General features: G+C 47.9%; 3 protein-coding genes across 5 annotated transcripts in view; 1 reads left to right on the top strand and 2 right to left on the bottom strand.

The window, feature by feature from the left end:
* Positions 1 to 20782, bottom strand: part of LOC307208802 (uncharacterized protein) — an 88892-nt gene that overhangs the window by 54870 nt on the left and 13240 nt on the right. Inside the window, exon 3 of one of the 2 annotated variants that reach the window (XR_013835238.1) lies at positions 8809 to 8951. The gene's annotated coding sequence lies outside the window, so the exon portion shown is untranslated. Of the gene's footprint in view, positions 1 to 8785; positions 8952 to 20782 lie in introns of those variants that run through there. The other variant, XR_013835239.1, reaches the window with a different exon arrangement.
* LOC307209072 (zinc finger protein 174-like) lies at positions 2917 to 6552 on the bottom strand. 2 transcript variants are annotated; one of them, XM_079964170.1, is made up of 4 exons: positions 5548 to 6552; positions 4199 to 4334; positions 3190 to 3281; positions 2917 to 2972 (listed from the first exon to the last, which is right to left on the bottom strand). In XM_079964170.1, the coding sequence occupies exons 1-3, from the start codon at positions 5827 to 5829 to the stop codon at positions 3235 to 3237; spliced, it is 465 nt and encodes a 154-aa protein (XP_079820296.1). In that variant the 5' UTR covers positions 5830 to 6552; the 3' UTR covers positions 2917 to 2972; positions 3190 to 3234. The 2 variants fall into 2 exon arrangements, with proteins under 2 accessions (XP_079820296.1, XP_079820295.1); XM_079964169.1 differs by having other exon boundaries at positions 2925 to 3281.
* LOC307208476 (uncharacterized protein) lies at positions 7708 to 17917 on the top strand. The gene is made up of 4 exons (XM_079963082.1): positions 7708 to 8225; positions 10520 to 11343; positions 14690 to 14819; positions 16185 to 17917. The coding sequence occupies exons 2-4, from the start codon at positions 10624 to 10626 to the stop codon at positions 17273 to 17275; spliced, it is 1941 nt and encodes a 646-aa protein (XP_079819208.1). The 5' UTR covers positions 7708 to 8225; positions 10520 to 10623; the 3' UTR covers positions 17276 to 17917.

The following is a 20782-nucleotide window of genomic DNA, read 5'->3' as shown; positions in this document are numbered from 1 at the left end:
CTCCTTTCCCTGCGTTTTCCACGGGGTGGTGGCACATGATGGAATAAAGACACCTTCCCCCCCACCTGCCTGAGGGCTGCCTCCCCTTCCTCCATCCCCTACATGATGTTGGCCTCCTTTGTGTGTCATCGTACATTTCCCTGTGAGCCTCCACTCTCACCCCGTGGAAGGGAGGACACAAAAGTGTCCCATTTGGTCCAGCGCCCAAGAGGGGCCACTCAGACGCCTGTGGAAAACCTGCAAGGAGTACCAGAGAGCAAAAGCAGCCTTGCCCCCCCCCCCCGCAGCCTCCAGCAACCGATCTTTACAAGCATGGGAGCCAACTTGAATAAAAATATTATTGGCGGGGGGAGCAGATAAGCCCTAATCCCCTCCACCTTCGGCTTGGTTTTATCCCTCGGTCCCCTCCAGCACCTTCCCCTGCTCCTTGGCGGGGGCACGCACCCCTTGCCCCGGGCACCCTGAGCTGGGGGTCTGGCCCGATGCCCACCCCCACTGCTGACAGGCAACACCACGCAGCCCCTTCCACACCACCCTTGGTCCAAAAAGCAGCCCTCGTTACAAATGGGAGGGGCCAAAGGCCACGTTGGGAACCCCAGGGAGAAGCTGACTGGAGTGGCCACCTTGCCTAGAATGGACAACGGCCCCCCCAAACACACAAATGTTGTTGGCTGTGTCCCTAACACATTTCTCTTGCATTGGCAGTCAGAATGCAGAAAAACAATGGGAGCAATAAACATGTTCAAGAATGCTGTTTGAAGGCGCACAACACAGTGTGACTTAAAAAGACACAATGGATGAAACATCAGGGCTTAGACTGAACCCTTTTTAAAGTAGGCCATGCTGGGAATAGGCATACATAGAACTGAGCAAATGCCAATATTGCATGAGGTTGCAGAGCAGAGAGAGAGAGAGAAACCAATAAGGGTTATTCTATCGCTGCGGCTCAGAGCTGCCTTGGGCTCTTCCGCAACTGTCACCTAGTAACAGTCACTCCACCACTGTTTCTACCCCAAATGGTCATTATAACTTGAAGAACTAGAACTGAGCATGTTCCTTTCCTCCTCCCTCCCCATTTCCCTTTCCTTTTATGTCACCTATTTTAGCTTGTTTTTCATTGATCTGTGAAACTGCATTCTTATTTCACCACAAACAGATGCTTATGTTCAAAGAAAGTGGTTTGAGAAGCACATTCCCACTAAATCAAGCATTGCTGCAACCAGCAAGTTTTCAAACCGTAGTGATGCGTGGAGAAGAGAAACAGACTGCTATGACTCGGAAATGCAGCTTAAATTGTGGCAAGGTGTTGTGAGCATGTGCTAGCAACCTGGGTCTCTAGTGCTGGTGAAATGGCTTATTCCCCCCTCACCCCACTTTTTATCCCCAAAACAGCTCTGTGAGGTTGACTGGTATCAGGAAGAGCAACTGGTCCAGGGGACTCTGAATTCCTAAAGCTAAAAAGGGACTTGAACCCAACTCTCCCCAAGCCCAAGTTTCTAGACATCTGGTTGTCTCCCCCCTCTCTGCCGCCCAAAGTCAACGAAGGACGGCTGAAAAGTTATGCATTTACCTGCTTGCGCATATTGTTGTTGTTGTTTAGTCATTTAGTCGTGTCTGACTCTTCGTGACCCCATGAACCAGAGCACGCCAGGCACTCCTGTCCTCCACTGCCTCTCGTAGTTTGGTCAAACTCATGCTGGTAGCTTCAAGAACACTGTCCAACCCCTTCTCCTTGCGCCCTCCATCTTTCCCAACATCAGGGTCTTTTCCAGGGAGTCTTCTCTTCTCATGAGGTGGCCAAAGTATTGGAGCCTCAGCTTCAGGATCTGTCCTTCCAATGAGCACTCAGGGCTGATTTCCTTAAGAATGGATCGGTTTGATCTTCTTGCAGTCCATGGGACCCACCTTATTTTGGTGACAGTAAGTGGTTTTAAATTGCTTTTAATTACTGTCTTTAATGGTTGTAACCAGGGGGTAAAGGGCTGATTCATAGCAAGAATAAGAATAAGTGGGGAGCTTTATCCTCCAAGATGCACTCTAAGTTTAATTTCTTAAAATGCTAAACAACTGGGAGCTGCTTCTCTCGCCCACTGGAGCAAGCAGTTTGCATTCTTTTCTTTGTTTTTGTTAGATTGTGGGTGAACATATCAGATGACATAGCAATTCTTCCAAAGCAGCTCTTTATTTGTAAGCTGGAACAGAACTGAACGGAAGGCCTCAGTCAGCCTGCTTATATAGAGCTCCAGTACCTTGTTACTGTAACAACTTTCTACAACTATCCAATCACTGCACGTCACTTTCGATCCTTCATTTGCATACAAACTATCCAATCACTGAACGTCACTTTCGATCCTTCATTTGCATAACTACAGTATCCCCCTGCTGGCCCAGGGTGAGAACTTCAGTACATAACAGTTTTCTCTGCTCAAATCACAAAGGCCACATTTTCTGGTGTTCTCTTAAGTTGCATGGATGTTCGGAGATTCTCCCACCGCTGGGGCATTAGCATGGCTCTATTGTGTTATTGCTCTATTGCCATCTGAAAGGGCTCTCTTGCGCAAGAAGCAGCAGTGGAGTCTTAGGGACCCTCCAAGTGTCCATATTTTCCAGGGACAGACCTGGATTTACTGAAGCCGTCCCAGTTTTGGATTTGATCCCAGAATGTTCCACTTTTCCCTGGGATGTCCCTCTTTTTGTCAGAGAAATGTTGGAGGGTACGCTGGTGCTGTGTGTCCTTTGTCTCTTAACAGGGTGGGTTCTCTGGTGGGCAGCAGTTTTCTTTAGGTGCTTCTCACCACCTGCCCCAGGAACGGATCCATCCTCTCTCTCCTCTGAGCAGCTTTGCTGTGGATGCTCAGGGCATTTCGCACTCGGAACTCCAGGAAACATTGTCCCTTTCTTCTCGTCCTCTCACTGAGGATCTTGAAGGGACCAATTCCCTTCGCTGTCAACACTCGTCTAACCTTCACCTGCTGGAGAGACGAGAACATCCCCCAAAAAACAACTAATTTTCCGGTCTAGAAAAACACAAAACTAAAAAGAGAGGAAATTAATACTCCCCTTCCACCCGTTAAAAGACCTTGTAGGAAATCTCTCAAAGGGACAGAGAACACCACAGAACTGTCTGAGCTCTGGACATCTCCTTTTGCCTGCTTGTTGAATCAGACAATCTGTGACTCCATTACTCACCCGCCCTCCTGGCAGCAGGCAAGCTGAGAAGCAGAGCTCACTCCCTCAGCTCTGCCGTAACAGACCAGAGCCATCAGGCCTCTTGCTCTCACCTGTAGGCAGAAATTCCTTCAGTGGGAGAGATGGAAAGCAGGGCAAATTTCACCAGTTTCACTGCCTCTGAACTCCCTGAACAGATACATAGCAATGTTCAAAACCCTGCTTCCTACCACAGTGCTGCGAGGCACTGGGGTGAAATCACTGAGGCAGTTTCACCCCAGCACTGCACTGGGGATGAAATAGCTTTGCACTCCCCAGCTGAACCGCTCCCATCCTTTTCCGGCTTACAAACAAGCTGGAGAAGCATTGGGGCTCCCTCAGCTGGGGGGGCGGGAGCACTTTAACGGAATCCCCAGCTGTCTGTCAGCTTGCAGAGTGGGATGGCAGATTCACTCAGTGGTATATCGCTGGTGAAACCGCCACCACTCCTAAGCTGGAGGGTATCAAGAGTGGTGATGATTTAATCCGTGATATATTGCTGAGTGAAGCCACCATTGCAGTCTGCCCCTTCTGCCAGTCCTGGGCGATGTATCGATACACCCAGGCCTACTGCTGAGGAGGATTAGACTTGATGTACAGAGAGTTGGTGGCACTGTGGGTTAAACCACAGAGCCTAGGACTTGCCGATCAGAAGGTCGGTGGTTCGAATCCCTGCAACGGGGTGAGCTACCATTGCTCGGTCCCTGCTCCTGCCAACCTAGCAGTTTGAAAGCACGTCAAAGTGCAAGTAGATAAATAGGTACCTCTCTGGCGGGAAGGTAAACAGCGTTTCCGTGCGCTGCTCTGGTTCGCCAGAAGCGGCTAAATCATGCCGGCCACATGACCTGGAAGCTGTACGCCGGCTCCCTCGGCCAGTAAAGCAAGATGAGCACCGCAACCCCAGAGTCAACCACGACCTAATGGTCAGGGGTCCCTTTACCTTTTAAAAGAGAGTTTGTTAGGAAATGTAGAATCCAGACACAAGACTTACCCAGCAAACCGGCTTCTTCTTCATCTCTTTCCTGCTTGATCTCCGTGGCCAGCAGCCTCTGGTCAGTGTCTGATGCGGCCTGCCAATCCGCCGTGGAGAAGTTCACTGCTGCCTTGTCCTGAAATGCTGCTGACACCTGAAATAGCAACATGGAGTCGCTTTTGAGATGGCAGGGACAGGCCTTAGGAGGGTTGAGCTCTACCGGCAACATTATGATCCTACACCAGTCTACTGAGAAGTAGACTCCTGAGTCTGTGGAAGCAGACATACCCCAAGTCAACCCTGCAGGTACCACAAAGACCCATCTTATCCCAGTCAGCATCTGTATTGAATCAAATCTGCACTTTGGACTATGCTGAAATGGCGAAACTGACCGGAAAGCTCAGGAACCAAGAAGACAAAAACTTCAAGAAATAATTGGGGGGGGGGCAATATAATTTATTTAGGAGACCACTGTAAGCAGATGAAAACATTAGCAGGATTTTAATATCGCTTGTAACATAACAAACACTTTGGACAATATGGACAGATACAAAAATTAGATTATGGAATAATATGCAATTGAAAATGTTCACAATAAGACCCATGGAAAGGATGGTGGGAAGTCTTGAGATTCAGAGAAATCTTTATACACGGATGTACATTTGTTATAAATTTATATTTGCAAAACAAATAAAAACGATTTCAGATCAAATCCACACTTTCCTTTTAAAGCCCTCTTATGCCACTTTAAAGGTACGCGGGTGGCGCTGTGGTTTAAACCACAGAGCCTAGGATTTGCCGATCAGAAGGTCGGCGGTTCAAATCCCCGCGACGGGGTGAGCTCCCATTGCTCAGTCCCTTCTCCTGCCAACCTAGCAGTTCGAAAGCACACCAAAAGTGCAAGTAGATAAATAGGTACCGCTCTGGCGGGAAGGTGAACGGTGTTTCCGTGTGCTGCTCTGGTTCGCCAGAAGCGGCTTAGTCATGCTGGCCACATGACCCGGAAGTTGTACACCAGCTCCCTCGGCCAGTAAAGCGAGATGAGTGCTGCAACCCCAGTCGGCCACGACTGGACCTAATCGTCAGGGGTCCCTTTACCTTTACCTTTATGCCACTTTAAACTTTTCCCCTCCTAAAGCTACAACTCTCAGAGCAGATTAATAATCAAACCCTCTTTCCAGGGAACTCTGGGAATTGTAGCTCTGCGAGGGGGATAAAGGCTGTTTCTTAACTACTCTCAGCACCTTTAACAAACTACAGCTCCCAGGATTCCTTGGGGGAAAGCCATGACTGTTTGAAGTGGGATAAGGATGATTTAAATATATAATGCAGATGGGAGTTTCACACATACCGACCGACAACCGCACCTCTTTCACTTGCCTCTGGGTTTCCTGCTGCACCCGAAGGAACCCCTCGGCCAGGACCACCGCCTGGGAGCAGGTCTCCAGGCTGCACTCCCTCACCCTGCTCTGGATCTCTGGCGGCAGGACGGTCAGGAACTGCTCCAGAACGAGCTGCTCCAGGATCTGCTCCTTGGTGTGCCGCTCCACTTTCAGCCACTGGAAGCAAAGCTCCTGGAGTTGGCTGTAGGCCCCTCTGGGCCCCTCGGCCTCCTGGTAGCAGAAGCGCCTAAAGTGCTGGCTCTGCATTTCCCTCCTCAAGGCGTCCTTGCGCAAGATGGCTGCCTCCACTTACCCATAATCCTCTCTGTCTCCGGTCTCCAGCCACTGAAAGGCCCGCTCCTTCGTACTGACATCTATAATGGATCTGAACCTATATGTACAGTACTGTATTAATTCAGAATTTAAATAACATAAAGACGCAGGGATGAAAAATTTGTATGAGTCACCCCATAACAGAGGCCTGTTTTATCCTTTTCCTTATACAATCAGTCCTCTTGAACAAGTTGCACAGCTGCAGGATGTATTTATAATGACTGAGTTGGATGAATAAATGTGGTGGTTTTTTTTTTTAAAAAAAATCTTAATCATTATTCAGGGATTATTTAACAGCTTCATTCACGGATTGTGGCATCACATGGGGGAGAGCCTGGCAAGCCCATCGGTGGCACACTGTGGGTGCCACGACAACCCACGGGTGCCACCCTGGAGAAGCCAGAGGAAGGCGATAATACAGTGGTACCTTGGGGTTAAGAACTTAATTCGTTCTGGAGGTCTGTACTTAACCTGAAACTGTTCTTAACCTGAAGCACCACGTTAGCTAATGGGGCCTCCCGCTGCCGCCGCGCCGCCGGAGCACGATTTCTGTTCTCATCCTGAAGCAAAGTTCTTAACCCGAGGTACTATTTCTGGGTTAGCGGAGTCTGTAACTTGAAGCGTATGTAACCTGAAGCGTATGTAACCCGAGGTACCACTGTACTGAGCTAGGGAGAGCAATGGCTTTATGGGGTTCAAGGCAGCATCCTGCATTCATCAGTATGCGGATGATACCCAGCTCTACCTCTCCTTTAAATCAGAACCAGTGAAGGCGGTGAAGGTCCTGTGTGAGTGCCTGGAGGCGGTTGGAGGTTGGATGGCGGCTAACAGATTGAGGTTGAATCCTGACAAGACAGAAGTACTGTTTTTGGGGGACAGGAGGTGGGCAGGTGTGGAGGATTCCCTGGTCCTGAATGGGGTAACTGTGCCCCTGAAGGACCAGGTGCGCAGCCTGGGAGTCATTTTGGACTCACAGCTGACCATGGAGGCGCAGGTTAACTCTGTGTCCAGGGCAGCTGTCTACCAGCTCCATCTGGTACGTAGGCTGAGACCCTACCTCCCCGCGGACTGTCTCGCCAGAGTGGTGCATGCTCTGGTTATCTCACGCTTGGACTACTGCAACACGCTCTACGTGGGGCTACCTTTGAAGGTGACCCGGAAACTGCAATTAATCCAGAATGCGGCAGCTAGACTGGTGACTGGGAGCGGCCGCTGGGACCACATAACACCGGTTCTGAGAGATCTGCACTGGCTCCCAGTACGTTTCCGAGCACGATTCAAAGTGTTGGTGCTGACCTTTAAAGCCCTAAACGGCCTCGGTCCTGTATACCTGAAGGAGCGTCTCCACCCCCATCGTTCAGCCTGGACACTGAGTTCCAGCGCCAAGGGCCTTCTGGCGGTTCCCTCATTGCAAGAAGCAAAGCTACAGGGAACCAGGCAGAGGGCCTTCTCGGTAGTGGCGCCCTCCCTGTGGAATGCCCTTCCAGCAGATGTCAAAGAGATAAAGAATTACCTGACATTCAGAAGACATCTTAAGGCAGCCCTGTTCAGGGAAGTTTTTAATATGTAATGCTGTACTGTTTTTAACACTGATTGGGAGCTGCCCAGAGTGGCTGGGGAAACTCAGCCAGATGGGCGGGGTATAAATAATAAATTGTTGTTGTTGTTGTTGTTGTTGTTGTTGTTGTTGTTGTTGTTGTTGTTGTTGCTGCACAAGATTTAATCTGGTTTAATCTTCAGAAATGACAGCTGATAGGATCCCAGGCCAAAGCTATGTAGGTGCAGCAAACAAAGGAGCCCTGACTAACCTTAATTTCCTTTGGTGAAGCTGGTGAGGTTTTCTCAAGACACCCTCTGCGAAAGCAATGAGGCGAACTACAGGGCTCAAGTGCCAACCAGCTTTAAACCTATGTGAAAGCATTTATAAACCACTTAATCTCTTATTCTGGTTTTTTTTTTTTAATCTCTTAAACGGTGCACAATATAAAATCAATAAACCACACCATTAATAACACAACACAAGTGGTGTAAAAGCATATGAAAACAAGGACAAATTCAGGGAATTCCTCTCTTTTTTTAAGAATCTATGCCTAGCCACCTTCCCTGGAAAGAGTTAAAACCAATAAGAAGCTCTGGTTGCCAGAGAGGACTGAAAGGGGGACTTTAAATAGTGCAAAGTCCCTTCCGGTTCTCCTTCCTTCACCCCCCTTCCTCCTCCCCACCCCCTACTCTATGCCCGGGATCATCTACCTTTTGAATTTTTGTACCTTCAGCTCTTGAGTTAATGTGATGCTGTCTTAAGAAGTCTTTGCAGCAGATCTCAAGTGCAGGTAATTTTTCCAAAAAATAATATTATTATTTTTATAGGCTTGGGTGGGGGTGGGAGTGCCCTGTTCATTTTTGCGGGTGGGGAGGAGGAGAAAGAAAAGAAATCAGGACCCCACCCTCAACTCAGGCTGTTCCCCTCTGGCGGATTTCTGAAAGGCGTTTTGGTGTTAAAAACTTAGCAAGGCGAGAGAAAGCGCAGCTGGAATGACTGCAATGGGTCCTAGCAAGGAAACATAAGGGGGAAAATATAGATACACACACGAGGAGGGGGGCTTTTGTTGCACTAAGGGGGTGGGAGACCCCATACCTTCCTAGATCAAGGGTGATGAGGAGAAATTTAAAAGCAGTTTATGGCAAGGGTATAACCACAGACTTCAAGATCCTTAGCTGCATTCAAACTGTACATCTAAAGCACATTTTCTCCACCCCCATCCCTGAAACCTTGGAATAGTAGTTTGTTAAGGGTACTGAGAAATGTAATTCTATGGGGGGGGGTTAAACTACAGTTCCCAGGATTATTTGTGGTTGTGTGTGTGTGCTTTAAATGTTCCAGAGGTCTGTTCTTAACCTGAAACTGTGCTTAACCTGAAGCACCACTTTAGCTAATGGGGCCTCCTGCTGTTGCCGCGCTGCCGGAGCCTGATTTCTGTTCTCATCCTGAAGCAAAGTTCTTAACCTGAAGCACTATTTCTGGGTTAGCGGAGTCTGTAACCTGAAGCGTATGTAACCTGGAAGCGTATGTAACCCGAGGTACCACGGTACACAGCTTGGGTGTCTCCAGACAAGGCGCTTTATTGAGCATTCATCCCGATTCGTTGGCAATTTAAAGAGCATTCATTTGAAGGTTAGATGATGTTGCATCAAAGTGGGAAGCCGGTTCAGCTGTAATTTTGCAACCTGAATTTACCAGTACAGTGGTACCTTGGGTTACATACACTTCAGGTTACAGACTCCGCTAACCCAGAAATAGTACCTCGGGTTAAGAACTTTGCTTCAGGATGAGAACAGAAATCGCACGGCTGTGGCATGGTGGCAGCGGGAGGCCCCATTAGCTAAAGTGGTGCTTCAGGTTAAGAACAGTTTCAGGTTAAGAATGGACCTCCAGAACGAATTAAGTACTTAACCCGAGGTTCCGCTGTATGTGATTAGAAGCCACCTGCAAAGTTCCTTGGTGCTGTTTCAGAGCTGTGGAAAGGGAACTGACAGGTAATCCTAGTAACGATTTCTGAGGATTGCCCCCCTCTCCCATGGACTTCCACTGTGCGGCTTAAGTTTTATCACCTTTTTTGCCAGCGAAACCGATGCTGGGTTGCCAGGTCACGTGACCGAGCTGAACAAGTTTATGATCAGAGTAAGTTCCCCAGAGTAAGTCCCTCAGATTGCCCTGTTTCTTCTGGGTCTACGCTGGCATGAGCCCCGACTAAGATGGGATGGGAGACTTATGTCTGCCTGAGCCGGGAACCAACTGGCTGAGCCAGAAATCCGCTGGAGCCTCAGCCGCTCAGCCCAGCCAATCTGAGCACAGGATTGTGCCCTGATTCAATAAAATTCTGTTCACAAGATCAGAAGCACTAGAATGAAAGTTGAAAGCTTAGGTAATAAATGTTGGAAATGTAAAGAAAAAGAAGAAACGTTTTATCACATGTGGTGGGAATGTAAAAAAGTGAAAAACTTCTGGGAAATGATTTATAATGAGATGAAAAAAATGTTGAAGTATACATTTATTAAGAAACCAGAAGCATTTTTACTTGGCATTGTAGGAGATGATATAAATAGAAAGGATTGTAAGTTGTTTTTATATGCAATGATTGCACCAAGAATACTACTGGCACAAAACTGGAAGCAAGAAGAATTACCGATAAAAGAAGAATGGAGGATGAAACTGATGGACTATGCAGAATTAGATAAACTAACAGGAAGGATTTGAAACCTGTGGGACCAGAGATTCTCAGAGGACTGGAGTAAATTTACGGACTATTTGAAAAGTAATTGTGTCATGAACAGATTACGCTAGTAGGTTTGCAAGAAGTTTTGTAAGGTGAATTATTAGAAATATTGCCAAAAAAAGGATAATGAGAAGAATTATTAGTTAAAGATATCTAATGGTAATATGAAATTAAGAAATGCATAATAAGTGATAAGTACAGAAATCATCAGAGGTGTTGACGGAAGTCCCAAAAAAATTGTATAAGCTGAGAATTGCTGTTTTATGAATGTTAATTAATATGTTAAAAATTAATAAAAATGTATAAATAAAAAGAAAGTTGAAAGCTTAGTTTCTTTCCCTTTCCAACAGGAATAGGAGGAAATCCTTCAAATTTCCGGAAGATGTGGAGTACAAAGAGCCTTCAGGCTGTTTGGAGTAGTCCTTTGGCGACATCCCCTACGCACTGAAAGCGCATGGCAGAATATATTTCTGTGGCATTTGCAGAAAACAGTTGGCATGCACTGAAATCCTGCAGGAGGCGGAATTATTTGCTCTCTCCTTGCCCTGCGGTCCGAGGCTGCACTGGAGCAAAGGGGCCGGATCCCGAGGTGAAAATGGAGGAGCAGGAATCGGAGAGCCCGGAGCTGGAGACGGGATCGGGGAGAGCAGGACAACCCCCTGGCATCCTTCAAGCGGGGACCCTCACACAGAGTCCCAGAGAGGTGGCACCTCCGCAGCGCATGAAAGAGGAGCCGGAAGAGGGCCTGTCGTCTGAGCGCTGGGAAGCCCAGTGGCAAGAGTTCCTCAAGGCCGTGCAATGCCCTCATCCTGGATGGGGGAGCCCTCTTCTTCTTCCCCATCCTGCGCCAGCAGGCGGCAGAACAGCTCCTCTGCTCCCTGGCAGCTTGGAAGGGCGGCTTCAGAGCTTCAGGCATTTCTCCTACCAGGAAGCCGCAGGCCCACGGGAGACATACAGTCGGCTGCGGGAGCTTTGCTACCAGTGGCTGAAGCCAGAGAGGCACACCAAGGAGCAGATCCTGGAGCTGGTCATCCTGGAGCAGTTCCTGGCTGTCCTTCCCCAGGAAATCCGGAGCCGGGTGACGGAACAAGGCCCAGAGACCTGTATCCAGGCTGTGACTCTGGCAGAGAGCTTACTGCTGAGACGGGAAGAAGGACAGCAGCAGAGAGAGCAGGTGAGCCCCTTCTGGCGATGGGATGTCCCCGTTAGTGTCCCCCTTCTGCATGAAAAGCAGGTGTTCTAGTGCTGAGCTACGGCCCTTCTTTTGTTTGTTTTAATTTATTTAATCAATTTTCTATACAAACATCAACCGCAAAAGACACGTACCGCATTTTTGCTCTAGAAGATGCACCTGACCATAAGACGCACCTAGTTTTTAGAGGAGGAAAACAAGAGTAAAAAAAAATCTGAATCAAATGTTGTACTAAACTAGGCTTCCGGGTCGGCGCCATCGCCGAATGGCGGACTCCCTCCGAGCTCCGGAGGGAGTCGGCTGGGTAGGGGTCGGGTCCTGCCGTGCCGGCGACACGGGGACCCTCAAAAACCATGGGCGGAGATGCCCATGGACTTGGTGACTCGGCGGGCACCGTTTGCGCCCCCCGACCCACAAAGGAGCCTTTTTAAAGGCTGCGGAGCGGGTGACGGGGGGGGTGTGGTGCTGTGAGTCCAATGCTTCCCCTGCCCAGCGAAGCCACATGCCATTCGGCGGAGAGCAACGACTTCTTGTTTGAAAATTTCGGATTTGGACTAAAAGGAACAACCCGTGAGTAAATTGATTGGACTTAAAAGGGAAATTTGATCTTTGAATTTGTAGCGAGCGGGGGGAGTGCAAAAAGGAAGTCCGCCCCCCCGTTGTAGATGGCTCAACGCAAGGATTTGACAACTAAGATCGAGAGATGAACTTGTTTACCTGAGAAAAATTTTTAACTTCACGAAGGGAAATTACAATAATTGTGCTGGAGGAGAAGACTGATTTGTGGGAACTAAAATGCAACCCCCCCCGGGAACCGGGAACGATCCGCTATGAGAGACTGGTGAAGAGACACAGAAACTTTGACAGCTGTCAAAGTAGCTGTCAAAGCAGGAAAATAAAAGAGAACTTTGTTACGATGGCTTTGCTGGTTAGATTTGTTACAATTTGGACATAAATTATTGGAAATAAAGGCAACAAGTTATTTGACTTTTGGGTCTGATTTTGAAAGAAATTAAGTTACCATATTCCCTCTAGAGGGAGGCTGGGACATTGCAACAGTAGCAGCAAGTGGAAAAATACTATGAATTTGAGCAGGATCTGTTATCTCTTGGGAAAGCTGCAAAAATGAAGCATTATTTTGTCTACAGAGGTTTCTATACTAAAGGAGACAATGGATTTATCTATTGAAGAAAGGAAGGGACTTGACGCAAGTTATGTTCCTGAATAACAAAAGCCTCTGTGGAGAACAAGAAGTTTCTGAATTAGAAGGTTTCTGCAGCAGAACAGGAAAAAGCAACCTGAGGAATAAGAGCTGGACCAAATTTGAAGCCGGAGTATTTGGAACATCCAGACTTTAAAAGGACCAAGAAATAGAATTTAAGTTAGACTCTTAAACATAGAGGTCTGGATGGAAGAACAATGACTTTTTCTGAGAGTTTTTTCGAGATTGGACTTTCTGAAATTAAAAGCTATCAAAAGACGGCAAAGTGGAGTTGAGATATAGACGTGGATACACCAGGCTGGCAGTAGACAATGGATGAACTTTGGGGATTGGAACCGGGGAATGGGGGGGGGGGGAGATTTGGAATCCAAAGGCTGTAAAATTATATATTATTTCTTTCTTTTCTTTTTTCATGTTTGTTGTTTGAAAATAGGGGAATTCGTGGAAGGGAAATGGGGTCGATCTTAGGGAATTATATAAAATATAAGGAGAAATGGTTCATTAAGATAAATAAGATAAATTAATTTGGAATAAATGGGTTATTTAAAATTACAAATAAGGTTTTAAAATTTGGGGTAAGAATCTGTGGAATCAATTTAAGGGAAATGGAATACAAGAGGGGGAGGGGGGGGAAGTCCGGGAAAGATGCCACTGAAACCAAGTGTAAATCATATTTGTTTTTTCTTTCTTTCTTGCTATCTTTCCTTTTTATTCTGGAAAATTTTTAATAAATATTATTAAAAAAAACCAAAAACAAATGTTGTACTAAACTACAGTGGTACCTCTGGTTACGTACGTAATTCGTTCCGGAGGTCCGTTCTGAACCTGAAACTGTTCTTGAGCTGAAGCACCACTTTAGCGAACGGGGCCTCCTGCTGCCGCCGCGCCGCCAGAGCACAATTTCTGTTCTCATCCTGAAGCAAAGTTCTTAACTACTTGACTTTTAGAAGACATCGGAAGGCAGCCCTGTTTAGGGAAGTTTTTAATGTTTGATGTTTTATCGTGTTTTTGATATTCTGTAGGGAGCCACCCAGAGTGGCTGGGAAAACCCAGTCAGATGGGCAGGAAATTATTATTATTATTATTATTATTATTATTATTATTATTATTATTATTTTGTACCCCCGCCCATCTGGCTGGGTTTCCCCAGCCACTCTGGGCGGCTTCCAACAAAGATTAAAAGATTTAAAATAAATTAAAATGTCACACATTAAAAACTTCCCTAAATAGGCTGCCTTCAGATGTCTTCTAAATGTCAGGTAGTTGTTTATCACTTTGACATCTGGTGGGACGGTGTTCCACAGGGCGGGCGCCACTTCCGAGAAGGCCCTCTGCCTGGTTCTCTAGCTTTGCTTCTCGCAATGAGGGAACCACCAAAAGGCCCTTGGCGCTGGACCTCAGCAGAACGATGGTAATATACCATATTTTTCGCCCTATAGGGCGCACCTAGTTTGGGGGGGGGGAATAAAGGGGGGAAATTATTTTTTTTCCCCCATGCGCGGGGCTGGGGGGGGGGAAGCCTGAGCTTCCCCTGACCCCAGCCCCCAGAACAGGCTGCTATCCGCAAGCCTTGGGAGCCCGGTGGGAACTCCTGCTGGTCTCCCCAGGCTTGTGGATATCTGCCTGAAGCCCAGGGCATGCTGCTCAGCGCGCCCCAGGCTTTGGGAAGCAGGCTGCTATCCGCAAGCCTAGGGAGCCTGGCGGAAAGTCGCGCCGGGCTCCCAAGGATTGCAGATATCTGCCCGAAGCCTGGGGTGTGCACCGTTGCGCTCCCCGGGTTTCGGGCTGCAGGCTGCTGTCCACAAGACTTGGGAGACCAGCGGGAAGTTGCGCCAGGCTCCCAAGGCTTGCGGATAGCTTCCTGAAGCCTGGAGAGCGAGAGGGGTCGGTGTGCACCGACCCCTCTCGCTCTCCAGGCTTCAGCGAAAGCCTGCATTCGCCCCATAGGACGCACACACATTTCCCCTTCATTTTTGGAGGGGAAAAAGTGCGTCCTATAGGGCGAAAAATACGGTAATATATGTAATAAATAATAATATAAGTAATAAATTATTGTTGTTGTTGTTGTTGTGCTACCTCAACTAAAACTTCCACTATTGTTTCTAGGGGACAGAGAGGCTGATCCAGGAAGTGTCTGCAAATATCCCAGTGGAAGATGACGCTGCGCTGGAAATCACACAGAGGCCGCTGTGCAGAGAGGTCAAGCAAGAGGTCCAGGAGGATGTCAGCTCGCTTGGTAAGTGTAAGCAGTCCATGGATTTTAGTTGCGGCTGTGGGGTGTTCGGTGGTGCTCTTTGTCTTCTGCTTGTGGTTTTCTGGGGTTGCGGCGCTCATCTCGTTTTAGTGGCCAAGGGAGCTGGCGTACAACTTCCGAGTCATGTGGCCAGCATGACTAAGGCACTTCTGGCAAACCAGAGCAGCACACGGAAACGCCCTTTACCTTCCCGCCAGAGCGGTACCTATTTATCTAATTGCACTTGGACGTGCTTTCGAACTGCTAGGTTGGCAGGAGCAGGGACCAAGCAACAGGAGCTCACCCTGTCGTCGGATTCGAACCGCCGACCTTCTAATCGGCAAGTCCTAGGCTCTGTGGTTTAACCCACAGCGCCACCCGCGTCCCTTCTTAAGCTCTTAACAACTAATAAATCAGGACAATGTTTGGACAGTCCATTATAAATCCACTGCTAAGGCACTAACCTACCTCACAGAATTGTTGTAAAGATAAAATAGGGAGAAAGAAAACCATATACAGTGGTACCTCTGGGTTAAGAACTTAATTCGTTCTGGAGGTCCGTTCTTGACCTGAAACTGTTCTTAACCTGAGGTACCACTTTAGCTAATGGGGCCTCCCACTGCCGCTGCTGTGCAATTTCTGTTCTCATCCTGAAGCAAAGTTCTTAACCCGAGGTACTATTTCTGGGTTAGCGGAGTCTGTAACCTGAAGCGTCTGTAACCCGAGGTACCACTGCATGCCACCTTGAGCTCCTTGGAGGAAAAGATGGAATATGAATGCAATCAATCAATCAATCAATCAATCATATTATTTATTGAATTTATACACCGCCCTATACCCGGAGGTCTCAGGGTGGTTGACGAAAAAGATCACAATATATAAAATAAAAATAAAAGCAATAACCCAATAATACATACACCCCGCCCCCAAAAGAGCCACTTTTTAAAAGGGTATAGGATGTTGATCAGGTCAACCAAAGGCCTGGTTAAAAAGGAACGTTTTTGCCTGCTGCCTAAAGCTGTATAATGAACTCTCCCCTGGGGGAGAGCATTCCACAGACACAGAACCACTGCAGAGAAGGCCCTGTTCTCATGTTGCCACCCTCCGAACCACTCAAGAAGGAGGCACACGAAGGAGGGCCTCAGATCCCAGGGTCTGGGTAGGTTTATATGGAAAGAGGCAGTCCTTGAGGTATTGCAGTTCTGTTCTATTTAAGGCTTTATAGGTCAAAACTAGCACTTTGAATTGGGCCCGGAAACTAATTGGTAGCCAGCGTAGTCGGACCAGGATCAGTATAATATGCTCAAAGCGTCTTGCTCCGGTGAGCAACCTGGCCGTAAACTAATCCGCCTTTTCTCTTGATTTCAGGAGCTGACGAATGGCCTGGTAAGGATGAGAGGGGGCCACATGGAGTGTTGATGGAAGTTGCTGATCATCAGGCAGTGGAAGAAGACGATGGGGACGTGGATGGGCCAGAGTGGGAGCAAGGGAACAAAGTGGAGGAATGGCCAAACAAATCCATTGCTTATGAAGGCGGCCACTTCCACGAAATCACAGTGCATCAGAGAATCCACAGCAGGAAAAGGAGGAACAAGTGCGACGTGTGTGGGAAGGTGTTCAGAGACGAAGCTTACCTTACTAAGCACCAGAGAACCCACACCGGGGAGAAGCCCTATGAATGCTCAGACTGTGGAAAGAGCTTCCGTTGGAGTTCAGACTTCTACAGGCACCAGAGAACCCACACGGGAGAAAAACCATACAAATGTTCTGACTGTGGGAAAAGTTTTCGCCGGAGCTCCAACCTCCATAGGCACCGGAGAACCCACACGGGGGAGAAATCGTACGAATGTTCAGAGTGTGGGAAAAGTTTCCGATGCAGCTCAGGCCTGATTAGCCATAGGCGAACCCATTCCGGGGAGAAACCCTACGAATGTTCAGACTGTGGGAAAAGCTTCCGGCTGAGTTCAAACCTTATCAGCCACAAGAGAACCCACACTGGAGAGAAACCCTACGAATGCCCTGATTGCGAGAAATGCTTCCGTCGGAGCTCGCACCTAAATACCCACAAGAGAATCCACACGGGGCAGAAACCCTATAAATGCTCAGATTGTTCCAAAACCTTTTCGGACCGATCCAACCTTCTCAGCCACCTGAGAATCCACACCGGGCAAAAGCCGTACACGTGCTCGGATTGTACCAAGACGTTTTCCAATAAATCTAACCTTCTCAGCCATCAGAGAATCCACTCAGGAGAGAAGCCGTATGAATGCTTAGACTGCGGGAAAAGTTTCAGCGTGTGCCAGTACCTGACCAGGCACCAGAAGAGACACACGACAGAGAAGCTGCACGAGTGTGTGGATTGTGGGAAGAGGTTCAGTCAGAGCCAGTATCTTATCCGCCATCAAAAGCATTCACACAGGAGGACAATGGGAGTTTGCACCGTAATAGACATACAGTGAACTTTACAGGAGATGGGAACATTATCAATACTTGAATTGTCGGAAGAGATTGAACCTCAACACAAATCTTAATAAACACCAGAGATTCTACACAGAACTGGAAATCCTATAAATCTGTGTCACAGGGTAGTCTTCTTTTCATGCAACTCATATTCCTAATAGAGAATTCCCCGCCTTCCAGATCTCTACGTACAGCTAGTTAGAGAGAAAGATAAGCTTCTAAACACACAGCGCAGGGCTGTTGTCCACATGGTTAGTGTTTCATGGTTAGTGTTTCATGTAGCCCATTTGCCCCACTGGATACTGGAAAATCAGCCCTAGAAAGAATAGGTAGCTAGGCTCACCTTTTAGAAGTTGAAGCCTTAACGCAGGAATGAGGAACCTGTGGTCCTTCATCTGCCGCTGGGCTCCCATCTCCCATCATGGTCCACCGGCCAGGAGTTGCAGTCCATCAACATCTGGAGGGCTTCTGGATCCCATCCTTGCCTTACGGCAGGCATGTCCAACTCCTAAGAGACTGCGATCTACTCCCACTATTAAAAAGTTGTTGAGCTTTTGGGGGCGGGGTGGGATCACACAATCGACCAGGGATGCCCCACGGTCGACCAGTAGATCTCGATTGACCGGTTGGATGGATATTTTTCCTTGTTTGTGGTTGTGGTTGTTGTTGTTTGTTTTATTTTTATTTTTGTTGAAAATTTAATAAAATATTATTTTTAAAAAAGGGATGTCAATAATTACGTCCTATCTGCCATTTCCCTCACAGAGCAGCAGGGCTGGCCCACCCATGAGGCAAGGTGAGCTGATTGCTTCAGACAGCAGGATCCACAGGGGCAGCTGATCCAGCCTCCATCATGTGCTGCTACCTTGGTGACAGCGATGGCTGAGGCACACTCCTTGGAGGACAAATCTTCCGCCTCCTTGGCAGCCGTCCGTGGCGATCACACAGGGCCCCCGGACGTTTGACGGTCTATTGACCCTGTGCCACTACTGTAATTGCTTTCTTCTCTTCTCTGCCACCAACCCGTTTCTCCTCACGGGGACACACGGAGTCCAGTCAGTTGTTAACGTTAACAAATAATCAAGTTTATTTTTAGGCATGAACAAGCTTATGGTTTCAGTTAATTTTTCTTGTCAGTTTCTTAATCTTAGTTCCATAACTGTCCTATGCGTTCCTAACAACTTCAAACTGATTGTCCCAACTATCTATCTGACTCCACCTAACAATTCCTCTCATTCTCTCACCACACAACTCGACCAACCCAGACTTATAACCTCCCTCCTCCTTCTTCAACTCCCAACACTCCACTGACTTTCACACAACTCCCACTCTCACTCTAACTCCTCCTTTCAGTTTCTACTTGCCCATCACATCACACTCATTTTAACCCTTTCCTTATGACCCACCTAGGAGGCACATGTCACACCGTCCCACAGTGCTGCCTCTACTGTGGCCTCTTGGAATAGGAGGTGCTGCTAGACTCCTCCCTAGGGCGGAAATGGCTGGGGGACCTCCTGGGATCTGCACCCACCTAGTGTGATTCATAGTGGGGGCCCCCCGAATAGCCTTTGATTCCCATTTCAACCATAAGGAAAGGTTGATTTGATTCCGCTCTTGTTCCTGATGGAGATCGCCACTCACCCCTTCTTCCCTGGCAGCGAGGGGAGACACCATTTTGTAGTTCATCTCAGGAGCCAAAATGTCTTTAGCTTGCCCTGCAGACCTGCAATTTGCAGAGTGGTTTAAGAGTCAATCACCCTCCTCAGGCAACTCTGAGAACTGGAGCTTAGTGAGGGGAGTAGGGGTTCTCCAACAACTCTCTGCCGCCTTCACTGCAGCTCCCAGGAGTTTTCCGGGGAAAGCCACGGATGTTTAAAGTGGTATCGGCGTGCTCTGAATGTAAGCACAGATTGGGGTCACACACAGAGACATTTCAAGGCTCCATTCAAGGTTGGAGACAAAACCTGAGATGGGCCATCTGTGGTCCTTGTTCTCATTCGGCCCACAGAGATACGGTGGCAGAGAGAGCATGAGATAGTTCGTGTGGGAGCTTCAAAGAACTCTGCCCAAAAACCATCTGATTTATAGCTAACTAGCCTGTTCACCTACATGCCTTGCCCAGCGAGCTATGTGCAGATTATTTATCAGCTAGCCACCTCTTCCCATGCCGCAGGTTCTCCAAACAATGTAACATGAAAAAAGGTCATTATCACTTCCTTCCAACAGATTGAAGGCTGTTCAAGAGATAGAGGGGGGAAGCAAACAGAGACAGGAAGGAATGACCATGCTAGATCAACTAACACCTCAAAATATAATTGTCTTCCGGATAGATCGCCCATTAACCAAATGCATCAGGTCTATGAGCATTTTGTCTTTCATCCAGGCTGGTGCACATTTTGTGAAATGGAAGCTCTCTCTCCCAGGCTGCACTATCCTTGGAAGGCTGGGTTACAATATGGATGCAATGCAGCTGCAAAGTGCTAGCTTGAAAAGTAAACATGATGGGAATGTTGGGACTGCCCGTGGGAATCAGAGGGACAGTCAATTCACAGTGCCAAGCACCGGAATTAGCTCAGAGTGTAATATGAGCTCTTCTGTTTGTTCCTGTCCAGGAAGTGTTTGCCACTAGACTGCTGGAGCTTGAAGAGAGCAGTCATGTTTTTTGTAATGCTGCAAAGACAGAAATAAAGGCATGTAAATACGTTTCTGTCTATCTCTTTCCCCTGCCCGGGGGGGGGGGGCAGGAAAGAGGGGGGGGTGTTCTTCTCACGCTGAGAAGGATCGCCTATCATAGAATCATAGAATCATAGAGTTGGAAGAGACCACAAGGGCCATTGAGTCCAACCCCCTGCCAAGCAGGAAACACCATCAGAGCACTCCTGACATATGGTTGTCAAGCCTCTGCTTAAAGACCTCCAAGGAAGGAGACTCCACCACACTCCTTGGCAGCAAATTCCACTGTCCAACAGCTCTTACTGTCAGGAAGTTCTTCCTAATGTTTAGGTGGAATCTTTTTTCTTGCAGTTTGGAACCATTGCTCCGTGTCCGCTTCTCTGGAGCAGCAGAAAACAACCTTTCTCCCTCCTCTATGTGACATCCTTTTATATATTTGAACATGGCTATCATATCACCCCTTAACCTCCTCTTCTCCAGGCTAAACATGCCCAGCTCCCTTAGCCGTTCCTCATAAGGCATCGTTTCCAGGCCTTTGACCATTTTGGTTGCCCTCCTCTGGACACGTTCCAGTTTGTCAGTGTCCTTCTTGAACTGTGGTGCCCAGAACTGGACACAGTACTCCAGGTGAGGTCTGACCAGAGCAGAATACAGTGGCACTATTACTTCCCTTGATCTAGATGCAATACTCCTATTGATGCAGCCCAGAATTGCATTGGCTTTTTAAGCTGCCACGTCACACTGTTGGCTCATGTCAAGTTTGTGGTCAACCAAGACTCCTAGATCCTTTTCACATGTACTGCTCTCAAGCCAGGTGTCACCCATCTTGTATT

Source organism: Podarcis cretensis, assembly GCF_951804945.1.
Source record: "Podarcis cretensis genome assembly, chromosome: 2".
Lineage (NCBI taxonomy): Eukaryota > Metazoa > Chordata > Lepidosauria > Squamata > Lacertidae > Podarcis > Podarcis cretensis.
This window is presented reverse-complemented; position numbering and strand designations above follow the sequence as displayed.